The sequence below is a fragment of the Epinephelus moara genome, chromosome 19 (genome assembly GCF_006386435.1).
Source record: "Epinephelus moara isolate mb chromosome 19, YSFRI_EMoa_1.0, whole genome shotgun sequence".
Lineage (NCBI taxonomy): Eukaryota > Metazoa > Chordata > Actinopteri > Perciformes > Serranidae > Epinephelus > Epinephelus moara.
Genome location: NC_065524.1, coordinates 19,748,445 through 19,776,035, shown reverse-complemented (window position 1 = coordinate 19,776,035; position 27,591 = coordinate 19,748,445). Strand labels below are relative to the sequence as shown.

The window sequence follows — 27,591 nt, the reverse complement described above, 5'->3', positions numbered from 1 at the left end:
GTTTAAACAGCTTGCTAGCAACATTCGCTAGCTATATAGCAAGCATTAGCATTGCTTAGCATTTTTAGCAAGCTTGCTGGAGGAAGACATCCTGAGATGAAAATAATAGGCCAAAAGGAAAGGCTACACGACTTTACATAATCCATTACTGGGTTGGGATTTAGTTTGTTTTATTTAGCTAGATAGCTCGTTTTGTAGCTCGGGAGGGTCAAGCCTTGGGCAGGGGGCATCATAAAAATGTGTAAATTTATAATATCTAATAATAATAATATAAACGTCTCTGTTCTTTATCTATCTAAACAATTACATTCTTTAAATTGATATAGTAAAAGTAAGGCAGACTGCCACGTGCAGCGCCTCATTTGGATGTGTCTGACGCTTGGAGCTTAACTTCCCTACGTTTCTCCTACAAATGGGCCTTGAGCTTGTTTGGAGGTTCTAGCAGGGGAGCGCAGCTACTGGTACACCGATGGATGGTCGTCCGCCGAGGGGGACCTCGTCCTCATCGACCGAGCGCGGGGCTTCGGGAGGGACACACATGGAGCGGTGAGGGAGGAAGGGGACACCCGCCTAGCCAGCCAGATCAGCCGAATCAACCCTAGCGATCAATGGGGTGACAGATGTCGCAGCCAGATCGCCCTCACATCCAAAATTTCGCAGTTTGTCGACACGTATATATAGAGGAGAAAATAAATCCTGTTCACTATCACGGTGTCTAAGGGAAACATTTCATGACTACGTTTACTTCGTTTCGTATACGTACTACACGCAAAAGACGTAAACGTTTCAATCGACAAGACGTGACGGCGACTTCTTCGTCCAAGGTGAGCAGTTATCCGTTTTCCCATGATGCTTAGCGACAATATGTTAATAAGCAACGTTTCTATTGGCTGAACGAACCGTTCGCAGTCTTCGGATGTTTTCCAACGTTTACGCATGCTCAGAGCCGTAGAATTCAAGAGTTCTGCGCATGCTCCGCCCCAGTGTCACACAGCTCACTATATTGTGTATGGGTGTTAAGTGCGATAGGTACATGAATGCCTCTGCTCTGTGTGTATATATTATATCTTTAGAATTGCTGTATTTTATCTCTTACCTAACAATCAAATAAAATGAAAATAAACACAGTAAAATGTTACGAAAATATTGAATAAAATGTTACCATGGGTTTCATAAATTTGCAAACTGACTGCGTGGCACACAGATTAACAGCTGCAGATTAAAACAGCAGGCATAAAACTAAATAGTGGGCATACTGTACATTATTTATCATATTTAATTGAAATAAGCAGCAAATATAAATAAACCCATCACTACAAATACAATACTGCTCAAAAGTATCATATTTTATCACCTTTATGCATAATTTGTGTGAAATTAAAAGGAAGATAAATTTAGTGAGTAAATGCAACCATAAGATACATAAAAGGAGGTAAAACCAACAATATTTTCCACTGAAATGTGTTTTTTATGGACACTTATAAAGGAAGCATATCTAAAAATACTTGCAATAGACTGTTTAATAAATATACATTTTTACTATCAGGATGATTAACATTTAGGGATTAAATTATTGTGGTGTTATTTCAGAGTCTGGTATTTACCTCAGATTTTGAACAGATGATGCACTATTTACCAATATATTCACTAAATTATAAAATGCTTGCCTGGATTGCCCAGATAATGGTTTAAGTGTGAGAACTACACCTTAAACTATGTTTACTTGACGACGAAGGCCAGTGTATGAGTAAAACAAAACATGGAGATGCAGCATTGCATACTTCGGAAACTTTACATTATAAAGAAATCTTCCACCCAACAAGAACGAGCACTTAAGTTCTTCCTCCTTTCAGAAATAATATTTTAAAAAAAAGATTAAAGATAATATTCTGTTGAAATCAGTGACATGTCCTGACTAAACGCACTTCGTCTTATTGTGTCTGTTACTTGATTCTTGTCGCTTTCGATTATATTCTTTCATGCAACTTACTGTTGTTTTGCCTCCGTGCTGTTTGGATTTCAGCAGCTGCCAGAAGACTTTTGAACCCAGGGTCTTATAAACAAGCAATTTCCTGTGTGTGTGCAGGCAGTTGTCTGGTCCACTGTGTGAATGTAAATAACCACAAACTTAATTCCTTCGACAGTAACACTTGCAAAGAAAAGACAAAACATGGTATATGTGCCACACATTTATAAAATTTATTCACATTCCACCATGCATAGTTTCTCAGCAGCAATGTTTTACTCTAATCAATACTATCAGAAATATAAATAAGTCTTGGTTACAGCTAGAAGTCAATAATATACATTTAAGTTAAAACATGAATAGCTTACCATATCGCGCTGTTTCACATGTTGTCTTACAGCATTACATGTATGTTAAAGACACGGTATGGAATCACAAAGCTTTCAGATAGTGTAACTCTGATAAGGCACTTGTTTACAGTAAATTGTCTTTGACTCATAACAGAGTCTTTGGTCAGTCTCTACAGCTTCTGAGCTTGGGCTTTCTCTGCTCCGTACTGAGTCCAGCTCCAGTCCTGATCCTAGAGAGAGTCAGCATATTAATATTATACTACTTAACATAGCAATCTCAATCTACCATTAACTATCATGCCATTCTCCCATCTTACAACTTGACATTGATTAGGTGAAACAGTATGAACTAGTAAAGACTGAATGTATGGTTTTAAGCAGGAAGAAGAGTGGTGTACTGGTGTCAGTATGTGGTGACTGATAATATTTCCATCATTTAAGTCAGTCAGCAATGATCAGTGAGTTGCTTTAGGGATCTGTTTCATGCATGAACACACTCCTTTACTCCTGTATACATACCATAACACTTTGCTCCATCTCCTGGGTGGCGTCTTGCAGCAGGGAAGTTAGTTGACTCAGATAACGCTCATTCTCGTCCAGTAACTGGTGAACAGTTTCACTGAAACAGACAAAAGACTCTAAATTAAGAATATGAGTGTGCTTTGTAGGGCGTACCACCTCTGACCCAATGACTGCCAGAGTTTTGCAGAATAAAATATATATATATATATATATATATATATATATATATATATATGTACATATATAGATTACAGGGGGTCTACAGGAAGCATTGCAGGAAACTACAGAGTAGTATATACAGGGTCCCGTGCAGAGGTACATCATATGTAGGAATATAGTTATGAGAGTAAGTTAGGTTAATTTACATTTTGCCAACAGCTAAGTGCAAGTATTAGTTTCAGTGGGAGGTTTAAAGATTTCTAACATCAGAAATGTGGATTTGACACAGAAGAGCTTGACTCATTTTGACAAAAAAAATATATTAAAAGATAGATAAATAAAATTGGATCAAATGTTTGTGTCAATTAAGACCTCACAAATTCATATTTAAGACTATTTAATGACTTTAAAGCCAGGTATTTATTAAAATTGAATATAAGACAGTAAGACTTTTTGAGGACCTGCAGACACCCTGGATTATTTCAGGACTCTGGGGCTCCATATTATTGTATTATTGTTGTACATAGGAATTGAGGAGATTATGAGTCCTGTTTCTTCTACAAGCTACTAGGCTCTGAGGGGTATAGGGTGACCTCTAGTGGCAGCTTTGGAATTTGTACAAACTCCACCAGCTGGTTTCATTCAGGTTCTTATGCATGGTGTAGATTTAAACTAATCTTATAAAATGCAGATAAAGTAAGAGGAAACAGCCACATGATGTAACATAAATAATTTCCCCTCGGGGATCAATAAAGTATTTCTGATTCTGATTCTGATTCTGATGTTTAGAGTGGCCGCTCTCTTTAACAGTGTTTTTTAGGGATAGAATTGTAATGTGAAAACTCGTGACTTGTACAGATCTTACCTGTCAGTGGGTCGTTGCACAAGTGACTGTGATGGAGAGTTGCTCTGGGCCTACACACGTAACCACACACTGTATTAGCTATAGTACGATTTGACTTTATACATTTAATAATCACTGAGAATACTTTCTGTTGAGCCGTCTGTTGTAAACTCACACAGGCAATCCTTAGGAGGTACCAGAACTCTTTCTGTCTCTTCATTTGCATCTGCATCACTGCTGCCTCTGCCGTTTTTATGTTCTCTACCGCTCTCTCCAACTTAGGAAACAAATCAACGATGCGTCGCTTACACACCAGAATTGTACTACGGAGGAAAAAAAAAAGAGAAAGATGGGGAAAACCACAGAAGACACACAGGGAACTGTAATATGATACCTCAACTATGCTGAACTTTGCATGGTTATGTGTGTGCACCTAAAGTACCTCAGGTGAGTGTACAAGTCTTTCAGCACTCTGTCCTGGTTCTGAACTGTTTGGAGTATCATCTTCACCATGTCTTGGCTGTCGCTGTAGCCATGTGGAGGGTCAGGACCTGTACGAACACATCCTCCTCTGATCATCTGTGTACTATCATCTGACACAGTCGTGTAAACGGATACGACATACCATTCTGATATTACCATTAACACCCATGCTGAGGAATTAATTAAACAACAGTGACCCCTGCGACACATTTGTTCAGTGAATCCTTCTGCACATTTTCTCGGCCAATTTATTTATTTGTTATATAACTGATTTGTATCCATAGCAACAAGCAATATCAGATGCCACTGTAAAGCAGGAGCCCCGATAACCCATGTCTACTTTTTAAAATGTGTAAAGATTTGTACTAACTTTTGCATTTAGCTTTCAGTTGCTTGTAGAGTTCAATAGCCTTTGCTTCACTGAAAAAAAGCAAAGAGAGTGAGTTAAGTTTTGTATAGCACAGTTATTTTTGAATGATAGGTTCACATTTTCTCAAGTCTGTCTTAAAACACACAATAGCCAGATGCCCATGTTTACATTGAAAGAGTTTTTGGGGTAAATGCTAGAATGTAGTCACCAAACAAGTCAGCAAACAAAACAGCCATACTGCGCAGGCATCAACACTTAAAAGTTAGCTTAAAGCAAAAATAAATGTGTTCTGAGTTTGTCACACCACAGAAAAATATGTTACTAACCACCCAGTCAAATTTCAATGATTAAAATTGGCAAGTTTGTAAAATAAGGTTTCAAAATCATGAAGAAATAAGCTATAATCTGAGTTCTGAAAAGCTGGGGACATGTCTGCTGAAGGCACTGAGCTGCTGCGCAGCTGCAGATTCTTGCTCAGCAGCTAACAGCAGCTAACACCCACAGCAGTAAGCAGTGACTGCAAGAGGGCAGGGTAACTGACTCGACTGAAAGACTGAAAGGTATGTTGGTGACAGCTGTTTTGATTGTGTTTATATGACTTTGCATTGAATAGAGTTCTATATCCATGTATTTATTACACTGAAAGAGCTAAGAGAGCGTGTTAAACGTAGCAAACTCGCCACTCACACACAGGAAATGAACCTAACAACACTGATGCTACGTGCTCTGACATTAGTTTTTATGTAGTAGGGAAGGGGTTATGTTAAGGATGACTCCAGTGCGTCTTTGAGCCGTGATTTCAGGCCTGCCAAAAAATTCTCGATCAGTTTAACGGTCTGGCTCCACACCGTATAGTTCAGTCTTTTAACGTTTTCAGCAACTACTTTCTAAATTGTACAATCTGTTTAGAAAGAAACCTATTATTTTAATTTACGCAGACTTTAAATTAGCATGTAACCAGCTTAGGTAGCTAGTTCGCTGGCTATGAAGGGTTACATCTTATTACTTATAAGGTGAGTTATACCTTCACATATAACGAATTATAAAGTAGATAACTACTAAGTCTGGCATCATATTTATTCACTACAATGTTGCATTGTAGCAGGGTTAAAAATAACTGTCTGTTGAATTGTGTTGAAGCCCAAGTATTGACATCTGCGCTGTATGCCTGTGTTGTCATCCGGTGTCTACAATCTAGCATCTACCAGTTTTTGCTTGCTATAATCATTCCTTCTGTTTATACTGGCCATTATAAGAGCCCTTCTTAACAGGCATCCAATGGAAGCTTTGGAGGACAAAACACAGTCCTTCTTCCATTATAAAATACATTCTGAAGTTCATCTGAAGTTAAATGAGGGTTTAGCAATCTGACCTGATCAAATCGAGTAGGTATCTCCTGAAGTTACAAGCTGTTCCAAAGTCTTTGTGTTTTGAATAAGGGCACCTTACTATTGTTTTAAGACAGACTTGAAAGATGCGATCCTTTCTTAGTGTAGAAGTAATATAGATACTGACAGCTGTTCCATTACATCCCCTTGTCTCCTTGCAAATGGACTCCTCTGCAATTCCACGATCTCAGAATGTAGAGCCACTATCTCTTCATCCAGATAACCCACATCTGCAACCTATGGCAGAAAACACCATTAGCATGTAGTGTCTTTAAATAATTATGAGTAAGTTTAAAACTGTAGGTGAGTACAAGCTGTTCCACCTTTGTAAAGTCATCAGCCTTGTCTTCATTTTCCTGCCAGGTCTTCAACATCTTTTCTGAAGCTTCAAAAAACACACAACAGCAGACAGTTCACTAAAGGCTTGAGTAAATGACTTTAAATTATGTATGAGCGCAGGAGATTAACATCCACTCACAGATACCGATGTGTCTCTGCTTGGTGTACTGCTCAAGGTCATGCTGGATGCTGGTCTTAAAAAAAGCCAGCTTGGCTCGGAGCTGCTGCGACTGGGAGAACAGCAGGTTCTTGTACCGCGTTAAGTTGGTGTTGTAGCGCAGCAGGCTCAGCCTACACATACACAAACACAAGGTCAGGATGGTTCAGTGTGTGGGTGTATGTGTATGTGTGTGTTTGTGCACCTACATGGCGGCCCTCTGTCCCTGGTACAGGCGAATGTAGTCCTCTTTCAGTCCGCAGATGTAGCTGACTGCTTCTCCCCACACCTTCCTCAGTGCAGACAGTGGCAGCTGTGTCTTCGTCTCCCTCACTGAGACAACACACGATTACCACATTAACTTGGACGACCAGTGCAAAGACTTGGTACAACTTTCAAAGTATTTTGGGGGTTAAAACATGTAAACTGTGAACTGAGAAGGAGCTATAAATCATTCATGATGTCGATTACTTTTATTCACTTTATCCAATTAATAACATTTTTCTTTTCTAACACTTCATTCTTTCAACTTCGTCCAAGGCCAAAGGACACCTTCCAGAGAGCAGCAGCAGACACAGAGATTGAAGAGTAACTTTTAGGACATCATTTTACAGCTCAGTATACAGTTATATATCTCACCTATAAAGTTGACACTGTCTGGCAGAGGTCTGGCAGTCAGTGGGCCAGAGTACTTGGTCAGGCTCTTGTCGAACAGGAAGACTATGGAAGTGTCCCAGCCTCGCTGAAAGCAGAGAATAAATATAACTGGAACATTTTCTTCCAGAGGAGCCAGAAAGGTTGGAAACAAAAAACCTTAGTTAGGCTACATGGTATCAAGTGTAATATAACCGCCATATTTTGTTGGAGAGAATGTAGCATTACCACACTGAAGCCATACAGTCACACTTCAATACTTTATTTAACATATAACAATAACTTATTTCACATGTCACTTGAGAACAAACTGTTAAACACAAAGACAAAGGTCCACTAGATGGCAGAAGGGCACTTCACTTTACTTGTAGATCCTTGGTTTACATTCACCTCACAAGCCTACAAACTTGTTTTTCTGTCCATGACGTGTTTGTTTTGACTCAAAGGGAAGGCACAAAGTTTGCCACACTGGTAACTTCAGGGAAGCAGGAGGATTTTCCAGTTCTGTTGTTTTTCCGTCATCTCTGACCCTGGCAGTGGCCACGATTTCTGGCAAAGTGCAGCTGAAGGCTACTGGTAATTACTGGTTGATTTAGAATCGCAGTCATGACCCCCCCTACAAAAGACCCACTGGAAACTAAATGTTAACTGCACTGTTGAAATATGAGGGCAAAACACAGCAGTAGGTCGTCTGCTGCGTATGTACTTGTGGCTGGGTCTGTTTGGCATTTGATTTTTTTTTTATGTATGTGTGTCACATACCAATCCATCTGGTAGACAGTGTGCGGGCGGTCTGCGTGGGTCGAGGGAGATTCCCGTCTCCAGCAGCAGCTCTTGACTCAGCGGGGAGATGTGTGTCTGAGTGTGAGTCTCCAGACGAAGCTGCAGGGAGTGTAAGCTCTCCTCAGCACCCAAAACCAAAGAGTGCAGCTGGGCTGACGTCATGTCCAACACATGAATCACCTGAGGAAGGAAAAGCCTGCCTCAGCTGGGAAATATAAAACCATAAATGCACTCAATAAAATCTGGTTTAAGTGAAATACAGGCAAGGTTAATATAGTTAACCTTCATGTTGAGAATGTTCTGCAGAGCTGTATAGCAGCAGGGCTTGTTTGTGTCAGGATCCAGCCCTCCACCACGCGCCCCAGCGTCCCAGAGTAACAGCATCTGCAGAAGAGACTCGACTGGTTCCAGCAGCGGCCTATGAGCACACACATACACACACAGATTAGACGCAAGTTAGAATAAGGGATGCTTGACTGGTCAGTTTAAAAACATATCTTTTTGTTCCTACCTGCTGAGATTGTTTGGATATGGGAGATGTGTGGAGAATCTGACTTCTCCATTCATGTCCTCTACTGCCATGATGTCTTTGGGACCTTTGTTCTTGACTTTACTTGTCCTACAAAAACAAACAACCCAGAAAGAACCAAAAATCAAGCCAAATTTACAACTAGACCCACTGCATTGATACTGTGTAGACATTCATCAAGTTATTGTGGATAATAAGACTGCATGTGCATGTTTTACAATATAAATTTGATACATAGGAAATTCATGGAGCGCTTACTTCCCCAAATGTGTGTTTCAAGGTCATGTGCATGCCAAGGTTCTTCCCAATACTGACAAGTTGCATTGCTGCGATGTTGACTCACCACTGTACGGGCTGCATGTGGTGTAAAAAAGGGCGAAAGCCACATGTGCATTCAAAGATGACTGTCCCAAAGCTCCAGTAGTCCACAGTTACAGTGTAGGGTTTGCTCTCAAACAGCTCTGGAGCCTGGACACATACAGATGGATTCATAAAACGGGGATGATTGTTGTCATCTATTAAATAAAACAACATTGCTTGCAGAGGAATGCATTACTGATGCAACACTTACCAGATACTGGAGAGTTCCAACAAAGGATGTACAGAGACTGCCCTGATCTAGGTCTTTTGCATAACCCAGATCTATGATTTTATGGACAAGCTGGAGGAAAACATAGTTTCATAATAATGAGTGAAAGGCACAGGAAAGCATATTATATATGAAACTGAAGATGTCACAGGCTGCATGCATGTACGAAAGAAAAAAGTTCACCTTCCCACCCACGTCCTGCAGAACTATGTTCTCTGGCTTTAGATCTCTGTGAATGATCTTATTCTCATGGAGATATTGGATACCAGAACCTGTGTATGTAAAAAAATATTTTTATAATCCATGCACATTTATGCATCCACATGTGATAACAGTGTTAAAGTGAGGAAAACCTTACCAATGTCACTGAGCAGTGAGAGGACTTCACTCTCCTTCAGCCCACAACAATTTTCTGGTTTATTCAACACCTAAATAAAGAGGTATAAAGGTTAACAGTGCACTGTTTGATAAGACAACAAAGTGTTTGGGGTCTTTACAAAATACCCACTTTGTACCTTGCGTAGGTCTCCTCTTGAGCAGTACTCCATCGCCAACAGAGGCAAGTCATTTAAAGCAATGGAGCTTAACTCTTCTGGAACCTCTCTGGCCTGAACAACGTTCACATGATTCAGCCTACAACAGGAAGAGAGACAAATATGCTGTAATGGTTTGACAAGAAACACATGTATGGTAAAGTTTGTTAGTGGGTGATTTACACTCACTTCTTCATGATCTGAATCTCTCTGCCCCAGCGGTCTTTGTTCTTGGAGTTCAGCTCCAGGCGGCAAAGTTTCACCGCAATCTTCTCCCCAGACTCCTGCTCCAAACACAAACAGGAATTAAAATTCAATTCAATTTTCAATTTTATTTAAAAAAGCCCAATATCACAAATCACAATTTGCCTCAAAGGGCTTTACAGCATACAAAATCCCTCTGTCCCTGGACCCTTACACCCAAAAAACATCCCTTTAATGGGGAAAAAAAGGTAGAAACCTCAGGGAGAGCAACTGAGGAGGGATCCTTTTTCCAGGACGGACAGACGTACAATACATGTCGTGTGTACAGAACAGATCAACATAATAAATGTACAGTAATCCATATGAAAAAAAGATATATAAAGAGAGACAGAGAGAGATGCAGGGCACGCAGTAATGACAATAGTTGTAATAACATTACTTTTAGTAATAGTATTATAATAATAATAACAGTAATTCTGGTAGCATATGTTGTAAGTAGATTTAAATATATGTTAGTATATGTATGTGACAATAATAAACATATGTGTGTAATAATGGTAGAAGCATGACTAATAATGACAGCCATAGTAGGAGGCATCAGGCACCACCACGGCAACAGAGCAACCATGACAAACTCCCAGGTGTGGCTGTGATTCGATGGAACCTGCGTGTCTGGTATGCTACATTAGCATACAGGTGGATGGCAGAACTTACAAGGTGCTGATACAGGTAGACGTGCCCAAAGCCTCCCATCCCGAGTCTTTCCTTCATTTCCCAAGAGCCACACAGCTGGCTCTGTTTGAGTGTTGCCCGCTCCATAGTGTCAGGTCACCTGGAGCTGCAGGGAGTCTTTTGGGGACCTTAGGTAAAAAGAGGCAAAATACAAAATCTGTAACTGTCAAGAAACATTATGGACTACACTGTAGATCTCCATCAGGGCTTCTGTTCTTGTAACATTTTTATTAATGCATTTACACATCTGCCTCTTCATCTGCAGGGGGAACAGTTTGTTACTACTTACTTATTAATATGTACTATATTTTTTCTTAATTATAAAGTATCATAAATGTTAGTAAACCACTTCAAACTTTACTTATCATGCTAAATATCAGGCACATATTGAAGCCATTTTTAATATATTCTATTTGTTTTCTAGCTGCTTTTAGTATTATTGTACTGGTTTGTTTTTTCTGTGACTCCAGTGTAGCTCACACAGATTTTTAGTTGTACACTGACCTCATTTTCCCATGAGGGACCAGTTTAATTTAAACTTTAGTAACATTTATTGCTCTTTATGTTGCACCTTGCTCAAACAGTAGCATTAGCTGTCCCAGTAAACCCTGAGTTAAGAGCCTGCTGTTGTTATTGGATTGTTATTACTGAATTGTTAAGTTCAGTTCAAGTCAAATAAGCCAAAGACAGGCTGACTATGTTGAACAAAAAGTCTACTCAAAGCAACTCACTCCACAAACATGATGTACTCACCTGTCCAGGAGGTCAGAGCCGACAGATGACTGTTAGCTTACTTTAGATGTCAGAACATTGTTGCTCCGGAGTTAGCTAACCGTGTTGTTTACGGTTGGTTTTCTTATTCTGTGAATGAGCACGAAGGCTGAGCCGGCGAAATTTTACCTTCACCCTTTACAGTCCACCAAATGCGGCTTCAATGTTGAAGTTTCAGTTGTGTTTTTGTTGAAGTTTTGGGGGGAAAGCGGCTCGATATCTGCCTGCGTAAAGTGAAAGTGTAGACTGACAGGCAGACGTTGCTTCTGCGCATGCGCGTCCGGTGTAAGCGCAGCGGACAGCACACATGAGGCTTTCTGCAGGACTACTCCCTCTGCCGGGGATTTCCCATCACACCCACACCCAAACAAGCTGACAAAGTGTAAACCACTGGATTTTATATCGACAGGGAGTCAGATAAGCCTACTCATTGTTTTTCTCCTCTTTTGTGTGTGTTTTTAGCTGCTGGCTGCCCACCAGTAGTCACCACCAGCTAAGAATGAATATTTGCACAACTTTGACAGGGGCTTCATTTGTTCACTAGGTGGTGCCATTTGCACAGCTTCAGTCATGATCCGAAAGTCATTACAGTACACTACAGTTCCTGTCCTGCGTTAACTCACATTAAGATCAAGACCTCATTTTTCAGAAAGACCTATGCAGAGGCGTAGCATCAAATTATGGGCCCTCTGCATAGCGCCTCTGTGGGCTCCACACCCTTTCTCTGTTGATCCATGTCTCTCTCACACACCATTTGACTTTTTTAAGTCAGTTTGCTGTCTTTACCTTTCCTTTCATTCATCCTTTTGTCTTTATGGAACCCAAATTTCCCTTTCTTGGTGAAAGGCATGGCAGTGTACATTGGTGCCTCAGCCCCCAGTTTAGGGTACTTTCAGTTCAGTTGTCTTGATTTGGTCCGAATCAGGGACTAATTTTGTAACATACTTGCCTAGAGTCGGTTTGTGTTTTCACGGAAGCATTTACAAGCGGACCAGATAAAGCTGCTCTTGATTGGTGAGAATTTTCATGCGATAAAATCCAGGAAGTAAACAAAACGTTGAAGAAGAGTACACTTGCAAGATAAATGCGACACTTCCTAATGTCACAATGGAGGGACAACTACGCAGGTTGATTTTAGCGCTGGTCATCGTGGACTATATTGCTGTCATTGTTCATTTTAGTCAAACCATACAGTTTGAAAACGAGGCGCGGCTCCAACTAGAAAACAATGTTTTGATGCATTGGATGTGCTGAATGTGCATATTAAGGCAGTACAGGAGGAGGTGCACATTAATAATCCTCCAGGACTGTAACATGCTCATGTTTAACCCAAACAATGTGTCATGTGACTGCAGTTGGTTCGGATCAAGGTCGGAACATGTCTCCCCACAAACGAACCGCACCAGAGTTAATTTGTAACCAGACTGAGACCGCCTCTTCAAGAAGGTCTCGGTCCGGTTATTTTGCAGCGCACCTGGGTGCGATTGCTGTGTTCACACCTGCCTAAACGAACCACACTTAGGGGGCAAACAGAGTAAAGATTGACTGAACAAAACCAAACAGGGCAGGGGTGAAAGCACCCTTAGAGACAACTTCTAGTGCGGTGCAGACAAAACCATTTTGCACCTTCAAGGGGTGAGAAGGCTCTTAGAGAGCTTTTTTTTTAGCTATTTTTTTAGGTAGGTAATGAGGCAGTTTTTTATTCCAGTACTGTCTCACAGATAAATAATGTACAATGCAACCTCCCTCTGTTGGCTATAGAAGAACATCCCACCTTTTCATGTATGATGCAATGGTGAGTCAAGACTTTATCACTTGTGTTTAAGTGTAACGCACTGTGATCACAGCCAAGATGCTATAAGGTGGAGGGCGAGGCATGCATACACAATAAACAATATAACATAATCAAGTGCAAACATAATTGTAGGTTAAAATGGTCTTCCAGAGAAAAATAGGACATGTTTGTCTTAAAAAAATCCACATTTGATCTTCTGTTTGCTCGTCAGGTGTTTTGCATGGTTCTTCAAAGTGAGTCTGTTCTCCAGTCAGATTCCCAAATACTTACAACATTCAATAAATTTAAGATCCTTGAGTGTTGGTCCCAGTCTTACAATTATTAAACAGAAATAGTTTTGAAAGGGTACTTTCTCCCAAGCATTTAAAAAATTCTGATGAGCTCATTAATATTAAAAAAAAAAGATCTTTCATTTTTTTAGATTCTGTGTCAGGTGGTTTAAGGTTCCAGGCGATGGTGTAGTGGAGGGTATACGCAGGTATACAGGGTATACCCACCTCAATTTGTGGCTAGTTACAGATACCCACCTATCAGCCAAAAGGCCATTGCAATATAAAGGAGAGTATACCCACTTCCTCCCTGGTAACATGTCCATCTTCACAGTAGTACCCACACCTTATCAACTACCACACCACTGGTCCCAGTGGTTTACTTATCAGGGAGAAATCATAATTTCTCAATCTATTAAACAAAAGATGAGCTCACAGCAGACCGTGAGAAATGCGTAATCAGTCAGGAAATGTGACAACATGGTCAAAGCGGTGATGAAGGGCTGATGCAATAAGGCCCAGTGCTGTTGTGAGTAACCGTTGCTAACAATCTGCAACTGATCTATGTTTTTATTGCATTTGCTCCCCTCTGTAAAATAGGGTTTGTGAGGACAGATTTTATACAGTGATCAAGTTAAAGACTTATTAACAAGTTCTTTGCTTTGCAAATGTTCAACCACCTTGATTATATTATATATCTCTTGTATCTGATATCACCTTGCTTTTTTCCACAAATAAAAAGTCAGTTCTGTTTGTCTGGATGAAGTCCAGGTGAATTCATATGCAGACTGAATGGAAATTAAACAGTTGACATATACGCATGCACACCAGCCCTAATAGTTGCTTCTCGAAACTGTTTGGCCTCATAATTTTCAGTTTTATTTAAAGGAATTCTTCTTTTTCTCAGTAGACTACACTGAAAAGGGGAAGCAGACAGGTGTCTTATGATTAAATAGAGAAGCTGAAAACTCATGTGATCTAAAAATTCCTATCACTAGAGTGTCAGCATCATGTACGTGAGAATGGAGCCTGAAAATCATTAGTGCCTGTTTTACCAGGTCTTTGTCCCGAATGGTAGGGTTTGAGTTGTTTTGCTCATGTTTTTTCTTTAAGTTCTAATAATCAGAAAATGAGGCACTTTTTGTGGCCAATTCTACGAAGTGTATTTAAATATCTGATCTTATCAGGCTAAAAAAGTAATATGTGAATCACACTCTTTCTGCAGACTGCTCTTTCTCATTCGCTCCTTCCTCTTTTTGTCCGCACTGATGTCACGGTGTTTCATTCAAAAGCCCACTGTCTAGAAAAAACATATAGAAGCATGTCCTGCACGTTACTGTGCAGGCTGTGACTCTCATGTTATAGATGAATAGAACAGTGGTAATTGTACTTCAGTGGTTTTAAACTGTATTTCTATTAGGCTTGTCATATCAAAAACTACTGTGAGCAGTATAAACATATGTATCCTGTTTTATATTGTTCATATATTGGTTATATTGGTTCACAGCTAGCTCATGCCTGAGGCCTGTAAGGAACCTGAGACAGTATCATCTACACCTCTACAACGATCAGCCTCAGCATTAAAGCCACTGACAACAGGCTTTCATGTGGATGCCATTTGACACACACCACCCGACCAAACACCGTGACAGACTGAGTACAGCCCCTCATGGCAAAAACATTCCCCAATGGCAGTGGCCCCCCCAAACAGGACAATATGTCATACCACACTGAAAAAAACTGCTCAGGAATGGCCCGTGACAAAGAGCTTGAGGTGTTAACCTGGCCACTAAACTTCCCAGATCCCAACCCGATCAAGCATCCATGGCACGTGCCATTCCACAGAGGGGCCTCCTTGGATTGGAATCAGCTCTGACCTGTGGCATGGACACAGGTCCTCTGGGGGTGCTCTGTGTTGTGTGGCATCAGAGCGTTGGCAGCAGATCCTTATATGGAGTCCAGTGGGTTGTGAGTTGGGGTAACATCAAGTCCCCCGGATGCTCAATCACACTGTGCTCTGGGGAATTTGGAGGCCAAGTTGATGCCTTGAGCTCTTTGTAAGGTTCCTCGGGCCATTCCTGAGCAGTTTTTACAGTGTGGCATGGCACATTGTCCTGTCATTGAGGCGTGCCATTGGGTACTTGATCTTCAATGATGTTTGGCTGGGCGGTGCATGGCATCCATATGATTGCCAGAACCCAAGGTTTCCCAGCAGAACTTTGCATCATATTGAGATGATCAACTTAATTTACTTCACCTGTCAGTGTTTGTAATGTTGTAACTGAGCGGTGTAGTGCAACTCAAATAGGTGAGTTTTGAGCCTTTAGGGGAGGGAGTGTGTGGAGGGTGACTGGTGTCTAGACTGGACAGACGACTTGAGTCAAAATCAAACACTCCAGGTTGCAGCTGGCTAGCCACAAATATCCTGGGTTTCCCTGGGTTGGGTAATTTCTGCGTTACTTACTTCTTCTTTTGGTTAAACACCTGTGTGAATTGTTTATCAGAGAAAGCGACATGGAGTCAACAAATGAATTCATTAATGTTTGCTATCTAGAATGCTTCCTGACTTCAGACTTCCTGACTGTACGCGTTTATCTCATCCCTTAATAGCTTCCGGTCCAGAAACGCTTGTGTAAAGGTGTCATATCTGGCTATTGTTACCATCAAAGAAGAGGAAATATGAGTAACACAGGCGTCAGAGTGCTTAATGATGAAACATTTATAGTGGGAGGGAGATTTTAGTTGAAAAATCCCCATGCAAAATCTATAACAATGCCTATTCTTTCAGGGGAATTTGTGTTACAATATTAGAATAAGATGTGCAAAGAATGTTTTATTGAAAAACAGCTGCTCTGTCATCTGAACCACATTAAAATCAAGAAGTTGATTAAAGTCACTATTCTGGTAAAAGAAAAAAAAAAAACACAGTATCACGCGCTGTTAGGGAGTCTTGATTAATGTTGCAGCTGTAGTCACTGGCGGATGATTCAAGAGGATGTCCACATCAGAATAGATGCACGGCATGGTTTACTTATTGAAGAAGTGAGATCACTTCATCTTTTACAGTATAGCTTAAAACCAACACCTTCAGTTGCCTTAGTTTTCATTTATTAATGTTTTATACATGTTACAACACATAAATGATGAGTGTCTTGATATATGTTTAAGAATAACTATAAAGCATTTATTTAACAATGTCACAGGGTGCTGCACATGTGACAGCATTAAACAATAACATTAAAAACAACAACTAAGTAAAGCTTGAGTAAGTACTGTATGGGTAAATCATCAGATAACACAAGGAAGAATCACACATAATATGAATACATAAAATTAGAGGAGAAAAACCAAATAAAAAAGATCACAAAATAAAATAAAATAAGATAAATTAAATTAAATTAAATTAAGGTAGACCTTTGGCAGGGGTCAGTAATGTAAGATGAATTAGAAATATTACTCTAAAAATAGAACAGTTATACTTGATCTGGTTGTATTTTGTATAAACTTTAAACTAGAATATCACCACGACAATCCAGACAAAACAAAATTACGTAATTCATGACTACTAAATGGATGATGAATGATGATAAATTCCTGAGCTCCATTGTGATGATTAAAAACACAACTACTTGCAGTACTTCCACCACTAATGTTAAAGAGGAAATATCTCATCCCGTTGATCTAATTCAGTCTGAATTATCTGGGATTGACACAAATGACATCAAGAAAGTTTTCTTTACTACGATGATGCAGCCATACCAGTTCAATCAATTCAATAGAGCATTGCATCAATACTGAATACCCCTGTAATTGCTCTATAGTGCGGGAAAATGTTTGTATTTGTATTGTTTTTTCACAGCTTCTTCAGGGGAGAGTGAACATGGGAAACTGGGTATTAAACACCAGTTTTTATCGGGGTTTTTTAGACTTGCTTTTATGTAATGTCATCTCTTTATTTTCCTTTTTTGGTATAACTTGTATTGCTTTTATTTGCATCTATTTGTTTTGATATTTTGCATTTCTGCATCTTTTGTCTTCTTGTTTCAACTTTCCTTTTCCTTTTCTTCCTTTTTTTGCCCTTACCGTTTGGCTTTCTGTTGTTGTTAGTATCCTCAAAGCACTTTGTAATCTCTGTTTTAAAAAGTGCCGTACAAATGAAGTTATTATCATATGAAGTTATTATTATAGATTGAGATGAAGACCACTTGAGTGTGCTTAGATTTTAAAAGAGACCACAGTTGTATATTAAGACATCATGTTGTGCCTATGACACAGTATTTTTGTCCAGGGGCGAAAAATTTGGGACAAGTGGCCCCTGATGAAGGTGCTCTACAGTACATCATCGTTGCCCCCCTTAGTGGGCAGGGCCTTGGTGGGCGTCTTTGCCTGGGGCCGCCAGTAATCTAGGATCACCTCTGTTTATGTCTGACATGCATGTGTTGTAGTGTCTGCAAACCAAACTTCTGTTTAGGGTAAAAAGAAATTAACAAAATTTAGTTAATTAATAACACTGATGGATTTCAAACCTGTCATTCTACGTTTGTGCTCTTCCGCATTCACAGCTGCAGCAGTTGACATTGTATACATGACCAATTTTGGATGTATAATTTTGAACAGTACCGTTGTGGTTTGAGGGGAAGGAGGGGGCGTTACGTGTGTGTGTGTGTGTGTGTGTGTGTGTGTGTGTGTGTGTGTGTGTGTCAGGATGTGACAGAATCTTTGGTCAAGAATTTGCTGATCAGCAACTGAGCCCCAGTGATGTTTTCATCTCCTCCCTAACTCCTCCCACTTGTAGCCTGTGTGTTTTTAAATAGGAGGTAACGCAGGGAGGATCAGCACTGCAACACCAGAGCCGGTAACAGCGTGAGTGCTAGTCCTACCAGAACACAGGTGCATATCAGAGGGAACAGAAAGGAGATAACAGTCATCTAAGCTGGAAGACATAACAAAGAGTTTCATCAGGATTACAAGTTTGGACAGAAAGGTAAACAAAGCTTCCTAAACTGTGACATGCAGCCAAAATATAAGACGTTGTTTTACTTTATTGTATGAATGAAATCAGTTAAAGTAAATTCAGATTTATTTATATACCTCGACTCTTAAATTGGAGTTGTGATACTGGACCTGGAAAGAGGACACATTATACAAACACACAAGAGGCAAAACGTGAAAGTGTCTGACAATCAAAAGAAAGGTTTTATCCATACAAACATTTTCTTTTGTCACTATAAAGTTGATACTGTGTCTTAGAAATATCTAGAAATTCAGTGTTTGAACTGTAAGCATTGCAATGAATGTGAAAACAATCGACTAACTTAAACTGATATTACACTGACTGTACAGATAGAGACTGTGTTTAAAGTACAGAGCGCACACAGTGAGCGTGCTCTATCTTTCATTAAAACTTTCCCAACGGTTTTCCCTCTGCAATGAATGTACGCATGCAATCACCGGACACATAACACTCTGTGAAACCCAGACAATTATAAGCACATGTCCATTCAGTAGTCGCACTTGTTTCTGTCTGGTCACGTGCTCCAAGATAAATTCCATAAACGGGCACAGGAGCTTTAAATACAGTCTTCAAGTTTGTTCCATTTCTGTAATTTTGTTTCTTTTTTCAGTCCACTACCAGACAAAAATATCCCAAATAAGGAGAAGCGAAACCAGAAATGAAGATGAACCTGTTAGTCATCTTCGCCATCGTAGCAGCGTGCAGCGTTGATGTGGTAAGCAATAATTACAGGAAGTAACTTCAGCTTTAATAGTCATGCCGAGGGGGGGTCTGAGGGGTTTTGAGGGTTCTGAGGGTTCATAATGTCTCAACTGAGTTTGCCTGTGCTTCTTTCAGGCTTTTTCACGGAGAGGGTCCAAAAAGAACTGGTCACCAAGAGCCACTAACATAGGTAAGACAATAAAAAGCCCTTCATCTAGATAGGCAGCAGGTCCCCTTCTACTGAGCCCGCCAGGTCGCACTGCTATGTTTCTACAGTAGCTAAAACCAAACTGGCTCTAAAGAGGGCCATTAAAGTTTTTATGCTACCTAAATGCCACAGTAGGTTTCTCTACTGGCTTGGAAAAGGAGGGTCAGAGCGGAGGGGTAGCAATGTGCAACCACACCACCAGATGCCACTGAATCCTTCACACCGCTCCTTTAATATTCTGCATTTGTTACATCTTGTGAGAGACACGAAATGTTCTCATCTCTCCTTGTAATGTGATCCTCAGAGATGTGTAGGTCCGGAGATGGGAGCAGTTACAGGGGACTTGTGTCCGAGTCGGCACGCGGCGGCAGATGTCTCAGCTGGAACAGGTTTAGAAATCCCTCAGGAGCTTCAAAGGGACTTGGTAACCATAATTACTGCAGGTATACTTTAAGTCACCAATATGGGATTTATATGTTAAGTTGTGGTATCATGTGTTTAATGTTATATCACTTGAATGCTAGGAATCCTGACCAGAGCTTGATGCCGTGGTGCCATGTCCGAAGAGCAGGGATGATTGTGAGAGAATTCTGCAACATTCCCAGATGTAAGGTTTGACTGGCAAATTTAAAAATCATCAAAGTGTTATATGTTTGATTTGGATGTTTCTAATGATCTCTGCTCACGTACAGGTTCTACACCAACAGTGAATCCCAAACCCGCTCCAGCTGTGGACACAGGTATAGCTTTGTTGTTTAAATGCACATTTTGCTCAGTGTCATCTTGTGATTCTCGTCATTATCACTGACTTACGCCTGTCCTATGTGTCCCTGCAGAGCTGACCTGTGGTGAGCGGTCTGAGCGGAGGATGTATAAGATTGTGGGTGGGTCTTTCACACCTATAGAGTCAAACCCTTGGGTGGCTGCTCTCTTTCATCAACGCCACGGTTTCCTCTGTGGCGGCTCTCTCATCTCACCGTGCTGGGTTCTCACAGCCGCACACTGCTTCCCTGAAGGGTGAGACAAAACACACACAAGGAAAACACAATGCACTATCATTTTACTCCACTACAATTGTCATACTATAATGGTAATGTGACTCATGTGGGTATGTAATATGTTTACACACTTATGCTTTGTTTTTGCTCAGTGAGGGGACTAACCTCCAGCATCTGTCTGTATACCTGGGGAAGAATGCCATCAATGAGACGAATGAGGACAGGGAGCAGACGTTCACTGTGGAAAAAGTGATCATCCACCAAAGATTCAATGAGTCCAACTTAAACAACGACATAGGTGTGCACTGCTGTTCTGTGTGTATGTGTACGAGTGAGAAAGATGAAGAGCCTGTCTGCAGGACTCATAGATGTGTTTGTCTTTGCATTTCAGCACTGGTGAAGATCAGAAGCAGAAATGGAGGATGTGCGGTGAGGTCAGCATCTGCTCGGACGGTGTGTCTTCCTCCATTTCACTTTGAACTTCCTGCAGGGTTTCAGTGCAGCATCGCAGGATTTGGGAGGGAGAGATACAGTGAGTGCTGCAGAACTTCTGACCTTCAGATTCATGACTGATCTCTGAGTCATTTCACTGATTCTTTATAATTGTGTTGTCTGCAGTGGCGTGGTATTACTCACAGTACCTGAAAGAAGCTGAGGTGAATCTGCTCTCCCAGACTGACTGTAAAAGTAAAACGTACTATGGAGATCTAATTACCAAGAACATGTTCTGTGCTGGGAGCCCTGACTGGAGCACTGATGCCTGCAAGGTGAGCAAAGAACACAGCGTATGAGTGAACAGACTTTTTTGGTGCCCTAAGCAGGAGTTGGTTTGGGGGCCTCACTTATTTTAATGTCTTGCCACTTCACGTCTCATAGCAGCCCCAAAAGAACAGAACTTAGAGGAAATTGTAATCTTACATCCAAATTTGCCACATATTTCAAGCTTTAGCAGAATAAAAGGAACAGTGTGTAAGATATAGGGGAAAGTGTTCATTGTTAAGGAGGTTTTCTACCAGGAGCTGAATTATCTGCAGAGGACATTAAATGTTAAGACAGAAATGTCTCACAAATTAATTTTACTTTATGATACATCAAAATAAAGAGATGGCTGACCTTTTCTGATAGTCAGTATCCATATGAGCCTTTTTAATAATATACTACATGACCAGATTTTTATTCATGCTGTGAGCGCTGACTGACTGTTGCCTCCTCCTCTCACAGGGTGACTCTGGTGGTCCGTTGGTGTGTGAGGCATCAGGTCGAATGTTCCTGTTCGGCGTGGTGAGCTGGGGTGAGGGCTGCGCCGCAAAGAACAAACCAGGGGTTTACACAAAAGTCACCAACTACAACAAGTGGATCGCAGCAAAAACAGGACTCTCCAAATTCACCCAAGGGTTCATGTATCCCACAAAGTGAAGCTGTGGCAAAAAGTCACCTTAAAGGAAAATTTGTAGCTGATGTGTGTCGCTGTTAATGTACAGTTAAGATACTTTTGCACAGTGAAGATTTACAGAAACAGTTCTAAGTATTTTTTTTAAATATGTTTTGCTATATATAGTGTGTAATACTTTTGTATTATTTGTGCATGAGCTTTTCATACTAAGAGTGTGGATTTTTAAACAAGCTATTAGAAAAGAAGTTTATTTATCTAATTTAATTTAAGAAGCATTTCCTGTTGTAGAAGGCTGGCCCTGCTGTTGAGTATTTTTTTAATAAAATATTTGTACTACATTGTCATTGTGTTCATCAATTTCCAAGCCATAAATGTTTCTGTTTCACTTCTGCATTCAACACAAGTAAAAATGCACTTGCTGGCTCATTGTGATCCCTGAGCATCTCCTACAGGACGTATATGTGTGTCTAATAAGTGAAACACATTTTAGATACAAGAACTGCAGACATTTTGTAATCTAAAACAACAGGGTGTGGTACTCAGTTTATGTGAGTTCAATTCAGTACAGTCTGTCCTTAAGTCAAACACTGGAGGGCACTGTGCGGTAAACAGTTACACACATGCAGCCTGCTACTCTCAAACATACTGAATATCACAAGTATTTTAATGTAAACAACAATGACATCCAATGTACTGACAACAGCTGCAGGTTTAATCCACTTGTTACACTTTGTAGAGACAGTGAGTGCAGCAGTTTGGTGATGCAAATTAGTGAAGCAAGACTTTATCCGCCAAATTAGACATACTAAATATAAGATATGTGTTCTAATATAAAAAAAAAAATTTGTTAGCACTATTTTATGATTGTTAAAAAGAATAAAGTTAAATAAATGAAATCAATTCTATCCAACAGACTACGGCAGATTTATCTTTATATACTGTAGCTGGAACAAAAAAGACATTGTTGAGCTTGGACGACTGATGAGTCAAGCTGTTGATGACACAGAAGAAAGCAATCTAGTTTTTTCCTCGCCTGACTTGACTTCCACTCAACATTTGCATTTTATGGACGCTGCAAATAATTCTCACCATTGTTTAAAGTTTCCAGTGAAGCTCCCCTACAAACAAACTTATGTTGAGGGAGACTTCAGGTCAGAATTGAACAACAGTGTTCATCAGCGCAGCAGAGATGCCTTTTTTAAAAAGTTTTTTTTTTTAATTGATATGCACAGGATTACAGATCAGTGTGGTTTTAACAAAAAAGTATTTCAACATAAAAACCTTCAGCAAACGATAAAAATAAAGCAGATGATTGGGTCAAGAACAGGAAAAAAAGACAAAAGAAGAGAGATGAATAGAAAATAAAGTTTAACGTGGTGAATGATCAGAAACATGCTGATGTTTAGCAGGTATGAGGTTTACTGTGTTCACCATATTTTGCTAGTTAGCACAAGGTAAAAAGTGGGCCTACAGCTGAGGGCACTGAGGCCATATGAGGACCTCACTTTTTGGGTTTCCTGCACCTTCATTCTGCTTAACTTAGACCTGCTGTCCTCATTTATGGACACTTTATGTTCAGTCTGCAGCTGATCTCGACACAAAAGTGGACAAAGTACAAAACCTGATCAAATTCTGTGGTTGAAACTTGATTATCTGTGCTAAATAATAACTGTAGTTTCATATGGCATACAAAGTTGGCCAATTTCGGCAAGAGTGTCAAGCTTAAATGCTGTGAATTAGGAAGTACTTGTTTGAGGACACTAGGACTTTATTATTGTATTATCCAGCATTTCATGGAGTACAGAGTAGGGAAACTTAGATACAGAGTTACAAAACGAACAGTTCTTTTAAATATGTTGCATTATTTACAATTTTGTTTTGCACAGTCATGTTCAGGCATTGAAATGAACAGTTTTGAACAGTTTTAGACTTGAACAGTGACCTCTAACCCATAAAAGTTATAACACATTAAACAATTTGTGATTTTGTTTTTGCGCATCAATGTCCAGGCGTTGAATGAACGGTTATAATTTATTACACACTTGTTACTGTTAAAAATAAACCCATTGTCCCCATATGAGGACATCTTTTTTTTTCCCCAAACTACTTCCTGTTCAAAGACAATGCTTAGTTTTGTATAGGCCTACTTATCAGGTCCTACTATCCCAAAAAGAGAAATTAAAAATGAATTCCAAACAAAAAATTACTAAAAGTAACTGTACCCAACTTTATGGCAATCAATCTAACAGATGTTGAAATGTTTCTCTCAAAACCACAAACGTCAACCTCATGGTGGCAAGAGGAGAAAAGTCAGGCGATCACTTAGGTCATAGGTTTCATCCTCTGGGGACCATGACTGTCTGTGCAAAACTTCATGGTAATCCTTAGTAGTTATAATATTTGGACCAAAGAGATGGACTGACCTTACATTGCTTTCCCTAGTGCCACGCTGCTAGCGACACTAAAAATCCAAAGAGCAGTTCTTATTGTCACAATCATTGCTGTTTATTAATGCTTTATTGTGATATTGTGCTAGATATGAAAGTGGAGAGACCTGAAGCAAAGGGCCCTGAGCCAGACTCAGATCCAGGCCACTGTGATAAGGACACAACCCCAATGGCACACACACTTCCCAGCGAGCTATCAGGACACAGAATCATTGCTGTTTTACTGTATTGTCAGAATATAATCAATTACCAAAACCTATCAAACACTGACTTTTGGTGTACAAACACTGGCTGCACATAGTTTCTATCCAGAATCAGCTCTAATAAAGGCAAAGCCCCATTCTACACTTTTCGTCTTCATGGACTCATTAAGAAACTATTGTTTATATCCATATGCAGCATGGTGCAAATCAAAGTGGTTCTACTAAACATGGTTCTGTGGAGAAGAACGAGCGTCACCTCTTGTCAGACATCTTATGATTCCCAGGAAAATCTCAATGTGGAGCAGCGAGTGTTTACATCTCCAGTCGTCCGCTGACTCACACCTCTCAGTCTAGTACCCCATACCTCCAACGCCCACACCCCACTCCCAAAAGAAAAAGAAACATGTCACAGGAATGCTGAGCACCACTGCTCCAATCATTACAAACAATCAATCAATGCAAACACAGATAAAACAGCAACACAGAGATGAAAGAAATAAAAAAAAGTGGTGTAATCATTTAAGAGCATTTTGTTGCACTGAACAACCACAGTCTAGCAGGTCATCGCGTCATTATTGAAAGCATACTTCAAAACCTCTCCAAGCAACCTGCGGCAATGCTTTCTATCAAAGTCTGTTTGGACAAGTCCACATACACAGATAGTTCGCAGCAGTGCTACTGGAGCCAATCACAGTTCATCCTATTCCCGCTCGATTACTCACACAGAGCAGTTTACTTTACTGCTCCTCTACTCTGCCTCCATCCATATATGGGTTTGAGATGCAGCGAGTACGAAGCTTACACCTCTTTAAGGACAATTCCTAAGGACGAGGAGAGGAGAGGAGAGGAGAGGAGAGGAGAGGAGTGGAGTGGAGAGGAGAGGAGTAACAGGGTCTGTTCTAACCAGATGGACCAGAGTGTCCAGTCTCCCTGGTTGGGATAGCAGCCGCTTGTCTTCAAACACACACACATACACACACACACACACTTGGCTCTCTTGGTCGACACCGGGTCTCAGGGGTATAAATACCACTGTTCTTGCTGCTGGGGTCTCCAGTTTCCCCAACTCAGATTCAGATCTGAGAAATATGAACAACCCTACCGGCAATCACACACCCATAAGTTACAGTTAAATCAGATTTTTCCACGTTAATGCAAACAAAATTTCAAGTGCAACTGTCAGGTGGGTGTTAAACCAGTGGGGCAGCTGCTCATTCAGGATCCTCTGTGTCAAGAAGTTGTGTGGGTGTCACGGTGCAGGATCTGTGAGCCTCCTTCTGCTGGACAGACTCCTTCTCTCAGCTGCAGCCGGGAGCAAGTTGAATCCTGTCTTTATTTAGACCTGGACATTTAGGCCCTGAGACATGAACTCCTGACCCACCTTTTAATGAACATAGATCAGATGTCAGATGAAGGTTTGAACTTGCTTCATATAAACACAGCAGCAGTGTATTCATCACTGTGGTGCAGCTCCTGGTCTCATCTTCAGTGTCCTCATGGATGTGGAGCTGACCTTTACCAGGCTGCACACAGCAGCTCATTTATTTATGTTTACAACCTCCCCCTGTTGTAGATGTTCGCCCTCTCATCTGCACACACCTCGCATGGCATATCTTGGAATCACAGTCCCATTAAGTTACCCCAACACTTTCCTTTTTGGGGCCACTGGCATGCATGACGTAATTTGGGAAGCGCTTTCACTTGAAATGTGTGTGTGTGTGTTTATGCGTGCGTGTGCATGCAGGGAAAGCGTCAGTGCGCACCAACACCAACCCGCTTGGCAGCTGTATTCCTTGGCTGTGATTGGGCGGAGGGCGGTGATTCCTTCTGTCACGATTTGGGTCGCTCCCACCGGAGGACACCGACCGTCTGAGCTCAGCCTTCACCGAGGTGCACACCAGAGGAGAAGGTGCACACCGGGAGGGGAGACGCATGAGGGTTTCGTCTCAGGAGCTGGACTAACAACTCGGGGTTTGTCCTCCTGTCGGTGTCGGTGAGGAGAGGAGAGGAGAGGGAAGGAGAGGAGAGGAGACAGAGGGGGGATCTTCAGTGCTGGAGCGACCAGCTGCCTTTTCTTCTGTCGGGGCTGCGGTAAAAGTCGTTCACGATGCCGGTGTTTCACACCAAGACCATCGAGAGTATCCTGGAGCCGGTGGCCCAGCAGATCTCCCACCTGGTCATCATGCACGAGGAGGGGGAGGTGGACGGGAAAGCCATCCCAGATCTGACGGTACCGGTGGCCGCGGTGCAGGCGGCAGTCAGCAACCTTGTGCGGGTGAGTCCTGAGTTTGAACCAGGGCGTCAATTCAGTGTGTGCATCCAGTGGCATTTAGCATCCAAAGTTTCACATCGACATTTTTTTGGAGTCAGACTGGTGCAGTGACTGGTCAGCTTTTATTTAATCAGTCATAAATGATTACAATAGTAGGTCATCAAACTGTCCAGCTCTGCACATGGAGCAGTCATTTCTTCTTCTATATGGCTTCCTAATAGATTTATTGCAATCCCATCTTGATCTTTGCTCGCCATTAAAATGATATAAAAACTGCCACACACCCAGCTGACGCTCATGCGTGTTTCACGAGCTCCTGCAGTAGTTTTTTTCTTCCTGTGCGCGTCTGTGCACAGCAACACAACATGTCAAACTTTGCCCCGGTGGGTAATCAGATGGCCGCTGAGCTCAATGAAGTTTGTGGGGCGGAAGAAACGAGTGCTGATTGAATTAACAGGATGCTGTTTCCCTCACACGCACACACGCACACAAACACACAGTGTGTGATCAGTAAAGAAGGAAATGTCACTTGAGCCAGAGGCTTCATTAAACTCAGTTGCAGCATTTGCAGTTTATAGAACAATGAATTCAAGCCCAGTCATAGTAATAACCTCCATGGAGAATATATACACCCAGTGGTCATTTATTAGACTCCCACCTCCTCCCTTCATTACTCCAACACTTTCCTCCCTTATCTCTCTTTCTAGAACTCATCTGACTCCACTCTGTTTTACCCAAATGCTCATTTTGCACAGGAAAAGGCAAGCTCCAGTCAGATGATGATGTGCCCTCTGTATGCACTGAGTGGAAAAATCAATACGGGCCACACTATTAATGTTGATCCAGGGTCGCTGTTATTGATGCAGGGGTGACCGGGCTTCACTCTCTCAGGAGAAATCAGCAGCAGACAGGAGGAA

At 41.0% G+C, this 27,591-nt stretch overlaps 3 protein-coding genes across 10 annotated transcripts in view; 2 read left to right on the top strand and 1 right to left on the bottom strand.

The window, feature by feature from the left end:
- Positions 1 to 2,176: 2,176 nt before the first annotated feature.
- LOC126407171 (inhibitor of nuclear factor kappa-B kinase subunit alpha-like) lies at positions 2,177 to 11,626 on the bottom strand. Of its 2 annotated transcripts, XM_050071860.1 has the most exons (22): positions 11,356 to 11,626; positions 10,585 to 10,730; positions 9,856 to 9,950; positions 9,649 to 9,766; positions 9,492 to 9,561; positions 9,317 to 9,405; positions 9,116 to 9,205; positions 8,888 to 9,012; positions 8,527 to 8,634; positions 8,298 to 8,433; positions 7,995 to 8,195; positions 7,218 to 7,320; positions 6,788 to 6,911; positions 6,561 to 6,712; positions 6,406 to 6,467; positions 6,210 to 6,319; positions 4,695 to 4,744; positions 4,284 to 4,392; positions 4,017 to 4,164; positions 3,863 to 3,912; positions 2,836 to 2,935; positions 2,177 to 2,546 (listed from the first exon to the last, which is right to left on the bottom strand). In XM_050071860.1, the coding sequence occupies exons 2-22, from the start codon at positions 10,687 to 10,689 to the stop codon at positions 2,487 to 2,489; spliced, it is 2,205 nt and encodes a 734-aa protein (XP_049927817.1). In that variant the 5' UTR covers positions 10,690 to 10,730; positions 11,356 to 11,626; the 3' UTR covers positions 2,177 to 2,486. The 2 variants fall into 2 exon arrangements, with proteins under 2 accessions (XP_049927817.1, XP_049927818.1); XM_050071861.1 differs by lacking the exons at positions 10,585 to 10,730; positions 11,356 to 11,626 and having other exon boundaries at positions 9,642 to 9,766.
- Positions 11,627 to 18,281: 6,655 nt separating this feature from the next.
- Positions 18,282 to 22,043, top strand: plaua (plasminogen activator, urokinase a). The gene is made up of 11 exons (XM_050071381.1): positions 18,282 to 18,421; positions 19,062 to 19,166; positions 19,289 to 19,343; positions 19,666 to 19,804; positions 19,886 to 19,968; positions 20,054 to 20,101; positions 20,198 to 20,378; positions 20,512 to 20,657; positions 20,751 to 20,891; positions 20,978 to 21,126; positions 21,581 to 22,043. Exons 2-11 carry the CDS (start codon positions 19,110 to 19,112, stop codon positions 21,773 to 21,775), a joined length of 1,194 nt encoding a protein of 397 aa, XP_049927338.1. The 5' UTR covers positions 18,282 to 18,421; positions 19,062 to 19,109; the 3' UTR covers positions 21,776 to 22,043.
- Positions 22,044 to 26,269: 4,226 nt separating this feature from the next.
- Positions 26,270 to 27,591, top strand: part of LOC126407126 (vinculin-like) — a 34,274-nt gene continuing 32,952 nt past the window's right edge. For all 7 annotated transcript variants that reach the window (XM_050071813.1, XM_050071811.1, XM_050071810.1 and 4 more), the window contains exon 1: positions 26,270 to 26,677. In XM_050071813.1, coding sequence (XP_049927770.1) covers positions 26,510 to 26,677 — 168 coding nt within the window. In that variant the 5' untranslated portion in view covers positions 26,270 to 26,509. The remainder of the gene's footprint in view (positions 26,678 to 27,591) is intronic.